At 39.3% G+C, this 13,868-nt stretch overlaps 2 protein-coding genes across 5 annotated transcripts in view; one reads left to right on the top strand and one right to left on the bottom strand.

Annotated features, from left to right (window-relative positions):
- Positions 1-2,248: 2,248 nt before the first annotated feature.
- Positions 2,249-9,704, bottom strand: NDUFAF5 (NADH:ubiquinone oxidoreductase complex assembly factor 5). 2 transcript variants are annotated; one of them, XM_087774414.1, is made up of 11 exons: positions 9,381-9,704; positions 9,201-9,241; positions 8,872-8,935; positions 8,142-8,189; positions 7,939-8,042; positions 7,416-7,455; positions 5,414-5,611; positions 4,827-4,887; positions 3,468-3,551; positions 3,044-3,126; positions 2,249-2,912 (listed from the first exon to the last, which is right to left on the bottom strand). In XM_087774414.1, exons 1-11 carry the CDS (start codon positions 9,627-9,629, stop codon positions 2,826-2,828), a joined length of 1,059 nt encoding a protein of 352 aa, XP_087630540.1. In that variant the 5' UTR covers positions 9,630-9,704; the 3' UTR covers positions 2,249-2,825. The 2 variants fall into 2 exon arrangements, with proteins under 2 accessions (XP_087630540.1, XP_087630541.1); XM_087774415.1 differs by lacking the exon at positions 8,142-8,189.
- Positions 9,705-9,712: 8 nt separating this feature from the next.
- ESF1 (ESF1 nucleolar pre-rRNA processing protein) overlaps positions 9,713-13,868 on the top strand; it is a 33,328-nt gene continuing 29,172 nt past the window's right edge. Inside the window, exons 1-4 of one of the 3 annotated variants that reach the window (XM_087774413.1) lie at positions 9,713-9,833; positions 10,477-11,173; positions 11,933-12,270; positions 13,069-13,182. In XM_087774413.1, the coding sequence (XP_087630539.1) occupies positions 10,477-11,173; positions 11,933-12,270; positions 13,069-13,182 (1,149 nt within the window). In that variant the 5' untranslated portion in view covers positions 9,713-9,833. Of the gene's footprint in view, positions 9,861-9,918; positions 10,125-10,476; positions 11,174-11,932; positions 12,271-13,068; positions 13,183-13,868 lie in introns of those variants that run through there. The other 2 variants (XM_087774411.1, XM_087774412.1) reach the window with 2 other exon arrangements.

Genomic DNA, 13,868 nt, shown 5'->3' with positions numbered 1-13,868 from the left:
CTGTAATCAGGAGAAAAACGTTCTGCATTATGCATAAAGATTTTTAAAACTAACTAAGCTTACAAGAGACATTATGTCACCTTAGCAACTACTTTTTAGAAGTTACTTACTCTGCAGAAGCTGATTTTTAACATGCACTTAGAGTTTAAAATAATTTCTAGACTAGCAACTGGCAACCACATTCCTCTTCATTACAATTTTAGAAAGCCATAGCGACTTAACTCTGAAAATGAGAATTAAAATATAACAGAGCCTTATGTGACAAAAACATCTGTTCATAGTAAACTAACTGTTTTCAAAGCTATCCATTCAAGTCCCATACAAAGAAAGTGACTAGTGGAAACCAGAGTAACCTAGAATTCCAAGACGAAATACTACAGAAAAAAATAATTACACTTAAAAAGATACATAAAAGGCAGTTATTCAAATGCAGCCAGCCAGGGAAATGAACACCTTATTGCTGTCAGTTGCGCGCCCCCTAATTCCACCCTACACTGCTCCAACGCCATATTTATTACTCCTCACTTCTACTTCCCCCCAGCCCTTTTCCAAGTTAACGGAATATCTAAACTTTTCTTTCCCCCAAGTGCTAGGAAGAAAACTACTCTTCTATTTCTCCCTGTTCAGAAGGTACATTTCTCCATTACCAAACCACATTCTTACCCCCTTTACTGTTTACATATTCCATCTGTGGAATATGGAATCAAAGAACTGGAAATCCTTCCTTTTCTCTGTAACTTAACTGAGTGCTTCAAACAAGCACAGTAGGAGCACTTCTCCCATTAACATTTACCCAGCACATTCCACCTCCTCATTCCCTTAACACATCTGAGTCACAACCACCAGCTCGAGTGACTGGATATTAACCTACTGAAGCAAAAATGCAGAAAGTTAGTCATTTGATGCATAAGTTCAGAGAAACCTACATCTTGGAAACTGGAGAGTTTCCCCTTGAAATAAGTGAATTTTTTTTAAGCCAGAGAAGATTTGTAGAGATGCAGTATCTTGTATTAAGTCCATTGAAGTATTATTAAAAAAAAAAAAAAAAAAAGAGGCTTTCAGAAAAACAAGCTCTTGTTTTAGATTTAGTCTTAACCTTTCAGCCTCTCCCCCTTTATCCAGGAGGGTTACTGTTCTTTTCTAAGGAAAAGGAAAGATGAATTCATTCCCCTTGAATCGTTATGGATTAGGCTTGGAGGCAAAAGCAGGACAGAATATTCCTACCCTCCTTATCGTGATGGTTTGTACATTCTCTGCCGATTTCTTATTCGAAGTCAAAGCCTGGTAGATAGAATAAACCCCCAAATTAGCCCCATTAAATTGATCTTCTAGCCAGCTGAATACTACATGAATAGTTTCTTTCTAAAGACCATTTCTGTTATTTTGAAAACTGAACACTGTTAAGCAGTAGGAGGTAACTTTAATATCTGTATTAGTCTTTGAATCATAATTCAGTAATCCTTGACAGAATACGAAGGCTTCTGCCTACCTTGCCTATTTGGTCTGTGCCACACCATTCTGTCAAACTCCACCTGCTGGATAATCCTAAAACAAGCCCAGAGAAGCTTTTGTTTCACCAGTACTGATACAGCACCTAGATACAACGACAAAACTGATTGAACGGTATACCTGATTATATATTTTTCATGCTTTTCGTTTCTACCATTCTCTATCAGTACTACAATCAAGTGAAATCTCTGGGTAGATTTTTTTTCTAAACACCTCAGGTTAATGGGCCATATTTGTAACTAATATCAATGTCTGGTAATGCAGTTATATACAGGAAAAGTCATAGCTCCATGCCACAGCTAAGAAGAAAAAGCATACTTCATGCTTTTCAGTCTGTGATAGTAGAAAAGCATAAAGTAACATGTCAGAGTAATTTTTAACTAATATTTAGATCAAGTATCACCTTTAATTTTTCAAATGCTTTGAGATAAAAGAACAGGTAAAAAAGAGCCATGGGACTGCAGAAGAATACGAACTCCAGAGAATGCCAATTCTAAGCTAATTGACTAATTTGAAATGTACACATCCATCTGAGCGCTAGGTGACTCTTCTGCTTGCTACTCCTTTCAGTAAATTAAGTCAAATCATGATACATACATTCTGTTAGAGCTACAACAAAGCATCCAGCTTTCTTTATGGCTGAGCTCTACTAGTCGTGTTCAGAAACATTTCTAGCTTTGGGGGTGGAAGGAAAAGTAATTGAATTTGAGGGCTGTAGGTGAAAGGGAGCAACCCGAGATACTTTCATAATACAGAACTTACTTAACCACTTCCTTATATCCAAGTCAAACATTCAAATTTCAAACAATAAACTCACAGAAACTTTTACCCATAGTTTCCAACCCACAAAAACCATAATAATTTAGATCTGTGTATTTGCTGGTATTTTCTGTTATAGGATGTCTTATAAATACACTTGCCACCAAGCACTATTCTTTATTATGATCTACCATCCTTTAGGAATAATTAAAAAATAATGCAGGGTGACATACACTCGAGACTTGCAAGTCATACCTGGAGCAGTCCGTGATACTGAAATGCTGGAAGAGGCATTACATTTGAGAATAGTAACTTACTCAAAAGTTGGGAGAGCATGTATTCACTTGGAATACTGCTCAAATATTTCTCTAGAAACAAAAAATGAACACCATTTTACACAGCTAATGTTGTAGCACAAGCAGTATAAAAACCCAAAAAACTCTGTGTGCAGATTATTATCTTTTCAGAATATCATCACAAAATAAACACAAGTGAAGACTATCTGCAAGGAGAAGTTTTATAGAAGCTTCAAGACAACTATTATTTCTGATGAAGAGCTATTTTTTTCCTCTTGAAAGAAGTCCATCTATTTTTGCCAGATCTCCAAATGAAACTGTTGCAGAACCTCTCTGGGCTGGTCTTGCCTAAGAAAAAACAGAAGAAAAAAAAAAATATATACAGCTATTTCTAAGTTAAAATATTTTGTAACAAGCTTTTAAAGCATCAATAATTTCAAAAGTACCTTCCAACAGAAAATAGTTCAGCTTCACATTACCTGTGATTCATGGAATTTCCAGCCAATCATGTAGTAGATCTGAAACGTGGCAGGTACTGAGCCATCGCTATTTCCGTACATTTCTGTCAGGGCAGGAAGGGAGAGAAAAAAACGGTACACAGAACGTCAGTTCTAAGAACATTAGAAGTAAGTATGACATATTCATCATAATGACTCTTGGTGAAAGATTTGGGACAATAAAAATATCTCATACTGGGTGCATCAACATGGTTCAAATCCTGTCATTATACTTAAGGTTAAAAATATCTGTACGATAACAGTACTTTGTTCTATTCCAAAATGATGGTGGGGGCTTTTTGTGCGTGGTTTTTTTTGTTTTGTTTTACAGAGGTCAGAGAAAAAGACATAGAAAATATGTTCTTAAAGTCATTTCAGATTAACTCATTACCTCTCAAATACTCACCTCGGTATATTGCAGCAGCTGCCAACATTGTGTCCCTGTGTAGCAGGGGTTTTCTATTCCAGGAGCAATTACTCTCCCCCATACCTAAAAATATGTTTTAGCTTTAAGAAAAAGAAGATATAGCATATGCCATGAGTTAAATGTCATGCACTAACGACAGACTTCTACTAAACCAGAGTAAGTATAGAATCCTCTGAATCTCACTGTAAGAGAGAACAACACACCGCCAATAATTAGGTGAGTTTCTTACCTACAAGAATCCAAGCCTTTTAATGCCAATGCTTTGCAATTTAGAGCTTGTATTGCTAGGAATGATTTCAAATTATTACTTCTTCAGCCTGAGTCTTCAAATATTTAGGTTTTCTAATATAATTTATTTTAAGCACAAGTACAAAGTGTTTATTCAGACACACCACTTGTACGTATTTTTTTTTAAACAGATAAGCATTAAAATTACTATCCCAAGAGATTTTTAATAAGAAATAAAATAACCATAATTCTCATCTCTTTAATCACTTACTGCATCTGAACGTTTCTGCAGAGAATTCAAGTTTTGTTTTCATTAAGGAATTACTGTAAACAACAGCAGCTGATCTGGAGTAAGAAGATGCCCTAAATTGCTCTGTAAGTAACAACTGACTGCATATGAATAACTACTTTACAATCCATGACAAATGCATGGATTACTCAATTACTAACTCGATTGTTAAGCACCTCCATTATTTTTTGCGTTCAACAGACTCCAATTTGAGGGCCTATTTATTCTCATTCCAAAGCAATTTCCCGAATCTCCTGATAATTAGGGAGGCTCAGAGGAAAAGTTAGTACACGGGATATATGCTTCTGTCTCCCTTTCAGGGCTTTTCAGCAGCTTCCACTGAACAGGCTCACAAAGAATGGGAATACAAGGGAAGCACAAAATTCATAGCAGACCACGAAGTAGCAAATCTTTGACTTCCGCTTCCCAACATGAATCCGCTGACAGGCGTAGTCTCCTGCCTCACTAGAGATCAGGAAAAAAGTAATGCTTCCACTGTTACAATAAGCTTTTTTTTTTTTTTTTTAAAGGAATAATTTTTTTACAATGAGGGTGGTGAAACACTGGCACAGGTTGCCCCGAGAGGTGGTAGATGCCCCATCCCTGAAAACATTCAAGGTCAGGCTGGATGGGGCTCTGAGCAACCTGACCTAGTTGAAGAGGTCCTTGCTCATTGCAGGGGGGTTGGACTAGACGACCTTTAAAGGTCCCTTCCAACCCAAACTATTCTGTGATTCGGAGTTAAGAAACACAGTGAAACTCTTCTGTGTCTGCATTATTGATAAAGAAAACATTTATGTTTCCATAAAGTATATACTTGCCTTGCAAGTCTTCCATAACCTCAAACAATCCTGGGTAGTTGACCTGAATTTCATCAGTATCCTAAAAGAATTGAGCTTAGTTTTAGAGCATATCAAGCTAAAACAGTAGCATTATGCGAGACTTATGCTAGAGCTGCTAACGGACTATTCATCTGCCACTTCTGTTCAAACTGTGTATTTCTCAGAAGAATATACTGTCTTAACATTTCTAAAAAGTTTTGTTTAGTAGCCCAAATGCAATCAAATTTTAATTGAAATGCCATTATTTTCTTCTTGGTTTTAGAAGAAAGTGCAAGAGTGTCTAAAGTTTTTTCAAGCAGGTCTAACATACTCTGACATTTCTCCAAGATGACCATCCAAATTCTACTGGGCTGCTGGCCAAAGATACACTTCAGTTGGTTTCATTAATCACAGTGAAGCCAAGAACAGAGGCAGTCCAGGCTATTTCAGAAACTTATTCAGCAAGGTACACGACACGCAGAAGGAAGCGGTACATTACTTATACATTCGCAACTAGTATTTTTTATATACCAGCAGCTCTGATGTTCTGGATTGTTCTGTCTAATTGTTCTCTTATTTATAATTACCACAGTCAGGGTGTTAAAGCCAGCTCTTGACAGCAGATGTCCCAAATCAGAGACAGCAGTGAACGGTGATACATGAGGAGAAAATCCCCCTTCCCTCTCCAATTCTGCGAGCTGCAAAGAGCAGCGAAGCTCATACAGAGTGTCTCCCCCAAACATTGCACCAATGAATACTCCATCTGGCTTAAGAACCCGGTGAATCTAGAACACAGAAAAAACATAAATTAATGTTTTCTGATATTAAGCCTATGTAACTAAGAAGTTCTTAGGACTTTTTTTTTTTCAAATGAACTTAAAAGCCATTGTTACAACAGTTGTAACAGGTTTTTAATATTGACTGTATTCCACAAGGCAAGCTGCGCAAAAGCTTTTGGTAGCGCTGCAAGATAAATAAGCTGTCTGAAAAGAGACTATTTGTTCTTAAGAAAGAGTGAATCCCCAGAAATTACACTTACAGTCAGGAACCACAAAATGTGCCATGGAAACCTAGGGTAGAACTATTTTCTGTGGGATACTCCTAAAACAATATCCTCAATTAATTTACTTTGGAAAATAAGGTAGATTAAGATAGCTCCCTCTTACTTTTAGTTTCTCAGATGAGTGCAGCAAAAACACTTTTTAATGGCTTGATTTAAGAGAAACAGAGGCCTTACTTTCTAGTGGTGATCTTTGCACTTCTGAACGCACAACAGAGTACTGCAATTCTTACTGTGTCTACACCTACTTATTTTTAACTAGCCGGAACAGCAATATCGTGACTCAAATGCCAAGGTTGACAGGCTGCTTTCTTGTCTAGTAAGTCCTAGCCCCCTTCCTACTGAGGGGCAACAAATTCATACTTTCTTTTGTCCTTAAGAACTGGCAATGATCCCTGGTTTAGATATCCAGAAGAGCCATATTACATAATCAGGCTAACGAGACGGCAAAATCTGCAAACAGTTTACCTTATTGATTTGAAACAAAAAAATCTTTTAAACTGGTATTAATTACGTATTAATCAAGCTACCTTTTCTATGCTAATAAAGAAGCCTTCAACTGACAGGTAAGAAATTTAAGCAGCTGAAGGCAGTTTCCATTAGTTAAAGCCAGTGGTCCCAGAGCAGGAAATGAGCATTCATGATGAAAGCTGGCTAAGAACCCCAATTCCCTCCCCTTTGTGGGATAATGTGTCAGCTATTTTTACTGTGGAGGTAAAAATATTTGACGCTCCAGAGAACACTTAAATTCCACAGAAAATGATATATTTCTTTCCAAGCTTTTTTTTTTTTTTTTTAAAAAAAGTACTGAAGGCATTCCGATTTCTGTTTTTATTCTTTCCATAATAGCAGGGTACTCCTATTCATACCAACAGGTGATAGAATAGAACTGTAACGATTGACCAATTTGAAATAAACGAAAAACCAGCAAACTGGTTAAAATATTCATTGCTTTTGCTCCCAAGTTAGCTGATCTGAAAAAAGTTTTCACCTGCAGGAAGGAGCCGAAATAATAATAAAAAAAACCCCACATTTTTTCAGTAACAGTTTCAGTTTTCTGTCCTTAACAAGTATTTGCTTCATTTAAAAATCAAATAGCCTTTATCTGACTAAAGTTGTATTTCAAAATAAATAGCTGACACATAAAAATAATACAAGTTCCATAAACCAGTTCTGGGGAAGTCAGATTTAGAAAACTCTTGTGCTACAACTAGTAAGAGCTAACACACAATAAAATCAATAACATTGCCTCCGTTTACATTAGTTACCATGATCCCAGCTGTTGAGACTATAAAGTGTTATACAAACATGTTGTTTCACGGTTATTTATTCCAAATTGATTTGAGACAGTAAATTAGTAGAAGTATCAACTGATGCTCCCCAAACTGCCAAAAATACTACAAAAAATACTTGTGTGCAACATGAGCTATTTCTGTGTCTCTTATTTGAAGAAGACCTGGAAATACAGAGTGCTCTGAATGCAAGCAATGGCAAGTGTTGATTTTCAGCATTAAAAAATGGTTTCTTACCTCTCTAAAAGCTTTAGGAAGGTCATTCACCCAATGTAAACTGAAATAACAGAAGCATACATTTTATAATCGCATATTAAATACAATCTAGGGAATGGAAATAATTGTTACGTTATCTAAATCTGTTTCAGAAGCCAAAGCAAACTAGTTTCTCAAGCTGCAAAAGTTCCGAAATGCCTGCCTAAAAGTGACACTAAATAAAAATGAAAGTTCACACAAATAGCTTTTGTTTGTTTGTTTGTTTTTAAGTTGAGAAGATGCAAGTCCTGGAGACTAGTTTGACAAAATGCAGGAAAGATAGAAGGTACATGTTTTGAAGGAAAACAAACAAACAAACCAGTAAGAATCACCAGCACAGCAGTTTTTACTAATGTATACTCTCATTAACTATGCAAGTACATTTATTATTGCTGTTTAATGGACTATTAATCTTTCTTTTATTTTTCTTAAAATTATTCTGAAAAGAACATTATTTAACATCTTCAACCAAAAAATAAAATGTAAATAAGTGATTAATGCATACCTTAAGCTGCTAACAACAAGATCAAATGTGTCTTCTTTGAAAGGAAGGAATTCCTCATCAGCTACAACACTGACCGTAGGGATTTCAGATTCTACAGCATTTTTCTAACGTTGGGTTAGAAGAAAAACAACATCAGAAACTCCCTTCTTTTGCTTTCCCGTATTATGGAATTGAGGCACATTAGCATTCAGAAAGCTACTTACTAAAGCATTCTCTGCAATATCAACTTGAATAAGTTTTTCAATGGTTTCCTGAAATAAATTTAAGAAGTCTATCAAATACTTAAGTTGTTTTACATGTTGATGTTAGTCATTTTTTGGATCGCTTACACATATTTATAACAAGTCAGAAGGAATCTTTTTAACACTTGATAAAACTTTACATAAAGCAGAAAGCATTCCCGCCCCCCCAGCGTAATACTTAGTAATTGCTCCCAGGTAGAATAGCTGAGGTAAAGTAGTAACAGAAAACACATTTTGTGTTTTTAGGTACAGGTTCAGTCAGATATAAAGGACAGATTAACAGCCAATGAAGCACCTTTACTTACAGCACAGTTCACGAGTGGTAAACTGTTCCCCATTTAGAAGTCTCCATAGTGATACTTCTCTTTAACAACTAAGTGCGTCCAACAAAGACTGATCGAAAAAAATGCATCTCCCTACTCAAGACTGAAGGTTAACTGGCATACAACAGATAGCTTCCCTTGCGCTACTGTCTGTCTAGCCTTCGGTGACAATAAATATAGAGCAACAGCCTGCACAACGCACACCTTCAGACTGTAGCTACAGATATGAGAGGAAAAAGAAAAAAAAAAAAAGGAGTTACCTCATCAAGATTCAGAGTATTGTTTTACGTTACAATAGAGCCCTATTTGAAAAGAGAAGGATAGACATGTAGTTATTTTAAACACTTTTAAGTATGAAGAGACAGTACCTTGGTTAAATGTTGAGCTATGTAACCTCTTCCGGAGCCAAGATCCAAAGCAAGAGGAAATGTCCTAAAGAATAAGTTTAGCAATATAAAATGTAAGCAAGACTTAAACTATTTTAAGTTTTAGCCTATATTAAGTCTTGTCCGCTCGTTTCCAAACGTCTTTTCGAACTAAACACATCGAGCGCCCTCCTGACAGAAAGCGGCGAGCAAGGCGCTCGCAAGCCCGCCCTTCCTCCCGAGGGTCCCGTCCCCTGACCGCGACCCTGCAGCTGCAGGAGACTGTGCGGGACAGGGAGCCGTGCCCCGCTTCCCCTCGCGGCGAGGCTTACCTGAGGATATCAAACACCCTGTCCGCTACCCTGCCGCCGACCTAGGGGGAAAGCCCGCCGGTCAGGGGCGCGGGGCAGCGCCCACGCCCCCGGCAGATTCCTCCCCGCTCTCCGCGCCTCGCTGAGGCCTCCCCCACCTTGCCGAGGGGGCCGCCCCGGGCCGCCGGCCGCCGCCCCCACCTCCTCCCGCAGGTAGTCGCACTTGGCGGGCTCGGCCTGCAGCGCCGCCCAGTTCTTCTGCTTCCGCTTCAGCCGCCGGTCGAAGGGGCTCAGGGCGCCCGAACCTGAGGAAGCACCGGCGGGGGGAGAAGCGGCGGCGGATCCCCCTGGCAGCGTCCAGAATCGCCGACAGCCACCGCCCCAGCCCACCCGCAGGACGGGGCGGCCGGACCCCCTCAGGACCCGCACCCCAACGGCCGCAGCGCCCATGGCGGGAAAAAACAACGGCGGAGGCGCCCGGCTTGCGCGCACCCCGCTCCGCGCATGCGCGCTGCCGCCCCGCCGCCTGCCTTCCGCCGCTCGCGCCGTGTGATTGGCTGGGAGCGGTTTGTCCTGCCGCGGCCGCCGTAGTGCCGCCGGAAGTGCCCGTGTCGGCCTGTGGTGGGGCTCCGCGTGAGGGAGTGCAGCCGGGCGGTGAGGAGAAGGCGGCGGCTGTTAACGGTCGGTGGGCCGCGGGCGGGGCGAGCGGGGCTCCTCGCTGCCAGGCCTCCTCCTCCCTGGGTCGGGGAGGGAGCGGGGTGCCGCAGCGGTAAGGCCTTGGTGCTGCCGCGTTGCTGCTGGGCCGAGCTGCGCCTCTGCCTGGGCCGGAGCTGCCGGTGGCACTGGGCTGAGCTCGCCAAAACATTCGTGCTCTTGCTGACTTCTTTCCTGACTGGCGCTTTGAAATGTGGAATACCGTAGTCCTGTGGGAAGTACAAGTCTGAGGTCTGGCTGGCAGTGAAACTGTTAGAGGTCGAGTTGGGGATTGGCAGGGGATCATTTAAGGCTGTATCTGCAGCCGGTATGGTCTTTATAGCTGTATATCCGTTATCAGAGGAAGCTCGGATGTGTGGGCAAGGCTGTGGTAGTTGCAGGATTATTTGTGGCTCATTTAAATTGCCGTGTGGGCTTTTGGAAAGAACTTTTTAGGTACAGGTTAGAAATTTACCTTTGCTTAATTCTTCAAAATTTTAATTAATTAATTAATTAAATTAATTTTTCAATTAATGTCTAAATCTATGTTAATATTTTTTTTAATCAGAGGCGTTTTGTGGTTTTTTTTTTTTCCATATTGTAGATGTCCAAGTCTTCTACAGCATCAAAAATGTCATCCCAAGAGGAGATACTGAGCGATGGGCGGTTTAGCTGCGTTGCTAGGGATCCCAGATTTTGGGAGATGCCCGAAAAAGAACGTAAAATCAAGATTGACAAACGATTCCGAGCTATGTTTCATGACAAGAAGTTTAAGCTGAAATATACAGTGGATAAAAGAGGTCGCCCTGTTAACTATACTTCTACAGAGGACCTCAGGAAATTTTATGCCCTGTCAGAGTCTGACTCCGATCTTTCAGAAAATGGTAGTAAAGAATGTACTGAAAAGAAAAAAAAGAAAAAAAAAGCTAAACCTAAAGGAGAAGCAGATTCTGCAAAACTACTTGCTGATGGTCTCCCGAGGGAGCAGAGCAAAATAAAGAAACAAGGGGCGGACCAAACCTGTGAAGCGGTGACAAAACTAAATGCCCTTAAAAATGAAGGACAAAAAATTGCTTCTAAATACAACTTGAAAGAGGACTCTAAGAAAACTGCAACAGAAATTGATCGCTCTCAGGGAAACAAGGGCCTTTTACACAAAGGGGAAAGCAAGCAAAGGGATGTATCAGGAGGAAGATCAATTTTAATTCAAAGCAAGCAAAAGTCTTCACAACCAGGTGCTACTAAATCAGTTAAAGCTCCCAGGACGGACCATTCCCTAGGAGGAAAAAGAAAAGAATCAGGTGAGTTATTCAAATAACAAGTAGAATTTGGCTACATTTACTTGGATGTTGTTGCTTTTGTTTTATTCATGGAAGATCTTTCACAAGCTCAGTCATAAAATAGCTGACTGACTCGGATTCAGTGTTGCTGAAGAATTGCAGTTGGTCAGCTTTTTATAGAATCAGTGCTGATTCTTCAGTAAGATTGAGAACATCCATATCCTTTTAATTGTTGGAGCTGAAATTGTTGTTTAGGGTGGTTAGAAAACTAAAATGTATAGTAGCGTGTACATTATTTATCAAACCTTATATCAAATATAAGGTCTGATACCATGAAGGCTTCAACATATCAACACTTGTTGACTGAAAGCATAAGGATGGCCGCACCAAGCCATTAATATAAGAGGGTGTTAGAGAGAATAGGTGACTGGAAGAAAAACATTCTTTATATTGCTTGTGCATGCACATAGCCTACGTTATTGAAATCTAATTTTTACCTGTTGATTCTGTAATATAAATAGAATAACAGAATAATATTTTCTCAGAGTTTGAGATCGATAATATGGTTGTGGGCCTAAAGAGTAATAGATTAGGCAAGCCAAAAAGCCGATACTGGTAATTTATGTTGTTTGAACTTCCCTGACGTAATTTGTTCTTGCATCGTTATGCATTTCAGGAGTTCTGTAAGTCTGACGTTTTTTCCTCTTTGTAAAGGATCAGACATAATTACAGCATAAAAATAGATACCTGATGTTTATCTTTCACTGACTGTATGCACAGACACATGTGATCAACGTGACATCAGTAAAAGCCAATTAGAGGAAGAAATTTCTGCAGGTGATGATTCTGAGTGTGCAGAATTGGAAGAAGAGGAGCCAGAAGATGACGGGGAAACAGGCGAGGATGAGAACCCAGAAGACGATGGGGAAACAAGCGAAGACGACAGTGATTCAGAAGATGATGAAGAAAGTGATGGTGGGCCTGATCTAGCTAGAGGCATAGGGAACATTGAAACAAGCTCAGATGATGATGAGGATTTAAATGAAATATTTCCAAAGGAGCCAGAGATAGAGCATTCATGGCGTGAGCTAGACAAAGATGCCCCTCGTGGAGATGAGGTAACAATAGTTCTGCATGTGAAAAGTTGCTACGTGACAAACTCAGAAGTGTATGCTGTTATGAGTTCGTTATAGGCCTTCATCTATGAAATGTTTTTTAAAAGTATTTTTTGTTAAGGTTTTTCAGCCTTTTAGTTACAGAATGCACATGATTATGAAATTGGCTGAGAATGAGAGACCTGCAGCTTTCACTGGTGTCTCCCTTCCCCTCTAAGCAGAGGCTTACCTATAGACAGATAAGCTATCTATAAGTGAAAGAACAGAGTGGAACTTTTCAGAAATTCCAGAATTTAAATAGTACTGCTTTTGTTCACTACTGATTTTTTTCACTTTTTTTAAGTTTAATTTTTTAAATCACGCTTTAAGAAATTAAGAAATGATTAGACAGTGAAGTAGGACTTTAAAACTGAGCACAATTAGTGTATAAGAAATCCCAGTAGTCTAGTGCTTTTAGAGTACTGTGATACTAGTTGCTATTGTGACTAACCGTATGATGATAAAATCCTAAGTGCTGATGTTGTAACTGCAGTCCTAAATCTGTGATTGGTGCAGTCCACTCTGTGGTGCTTCGCTATTTATATCCTTTTTACCTGCTTTTGTGATTGCTGCTTCTGACCTTTGCTAGTTTAAGTGATACAAAGTCTTGAGGAAAAGGCTTCTTTTATTTTTTCGGTAGAGTTTGTTGCTGACTTTGTTTTTTACCAAGGATAGCTGCTAGAGAATTGTGTATTCCCCATAGCAGTCAGGAATTAAACCTATGAACTTTATGGGTTTTTTTGGTTTTTTTTCTCTCTTTAGGTTACAAGCAGATTGGCAGTTTGTAATATGGATTGGGATAGGTTGAAGGCTAAGGATTTGCTGGCTCTATTTAGTTCTTTCACGCCCAAAGGAGGAGCAGTATTTTCTGTTAAGGTAAGACCTGCTTTCTAAAAGGACACTGGCTTTTACTGGAAAAAAAAAAAATAAAAAATAAAGACTACAGTTTAAGAACAAAGCCAGTTCTGTGGAGAACCAAAAGAGATATTAACCTGATAAAGGAGAAACTGTGTTGCAATTTAACTTGCTGTGTTAGAAATAAACATGCAGCTTTTCAGCAACGGGCATGTATTTGGTAGAGTTAGATCCCGAGGTTGTTAACTTCTCGTGTTTATGAGGTTGGCTCTAAGAGCAGGTTTTTCTGAGACTCATAGTGAAGTTCTCGAAGTCTAGTAGGGGGAGACTACATTTCCTTAGCTAGTTTAATTTTCACTAGTCTTTATGGTAGATAACCCAACCTTAAATCTGGCTATTTCTAAATGCCTTCCAACCTCTTTCACCATTGCATAACGCTTCTTGCGTTTTCACCACTTCCGAGTTATTAGTAAACTGGTTGAATTCTGATCAGTTAAGTTATATTTTTCCATTTTTAGTGTCTGCCTCCAGCTTTCTGAGAAATGTTAGTCAAATACCCTTTTCTGAAAAAGGCCGCAGTGAAATGAACAAAGTCAGGGTTCCTCTTGTTCTTCATCTGTCTCAGAATATTCTCATTCCTAACAGGCAGTTTGTTTATTCTACTGTCTTTTCTGTAAATTAAAATTAAGAGGGTATTAAAGTTTATG

Source organism: Nipponia nippon, unplaced genomic scaffold, assembly GCF_047370975.1.
Source record: "Nipponia nippon isolate SJK-2023a ecotype South Korea unplaced genomic scaffold, ASM4737097v1 scaffold_4, whole genome shotgun sequence".
NCBI classification, from domain to species: domain Eukaryota; kingdom Metazoa; phylum Chordata; class Aves; order Pelecaniformes; family Threskiornithidae; genus Nipponia; species Nipponia nippon.
Note: the sequence above shows the minus strand (reverse complement) of the source record. Positions and strands in the feature narration are given on the sequence as shown.

Bases quoted from the DNA above. Each gene is read 5' to 3' on its own strand.
- NDUFAF5 (XM_087774414.1), bottom strand. From the start codon at position 9,629: ATGGGCGCTGCGGCCGTTGGGGTGCGGGTCCTGAGGGGGTCCGGCCGC. The intron at 8,936-9,200 runs GTAAGCCTCGCC...CTTATTCTTTAG, and splicing joins AGGGTGTTTGATATCCTCAG to GACATTTCCTCTTGCTTTGG. The intron at 4,888-5,413 runs GTAATTATAAAT...CAATTCTTTTAG, and splicing joins GCTTTAACACCCTGACTGTG to GATACTGATGAAATTCAGGT.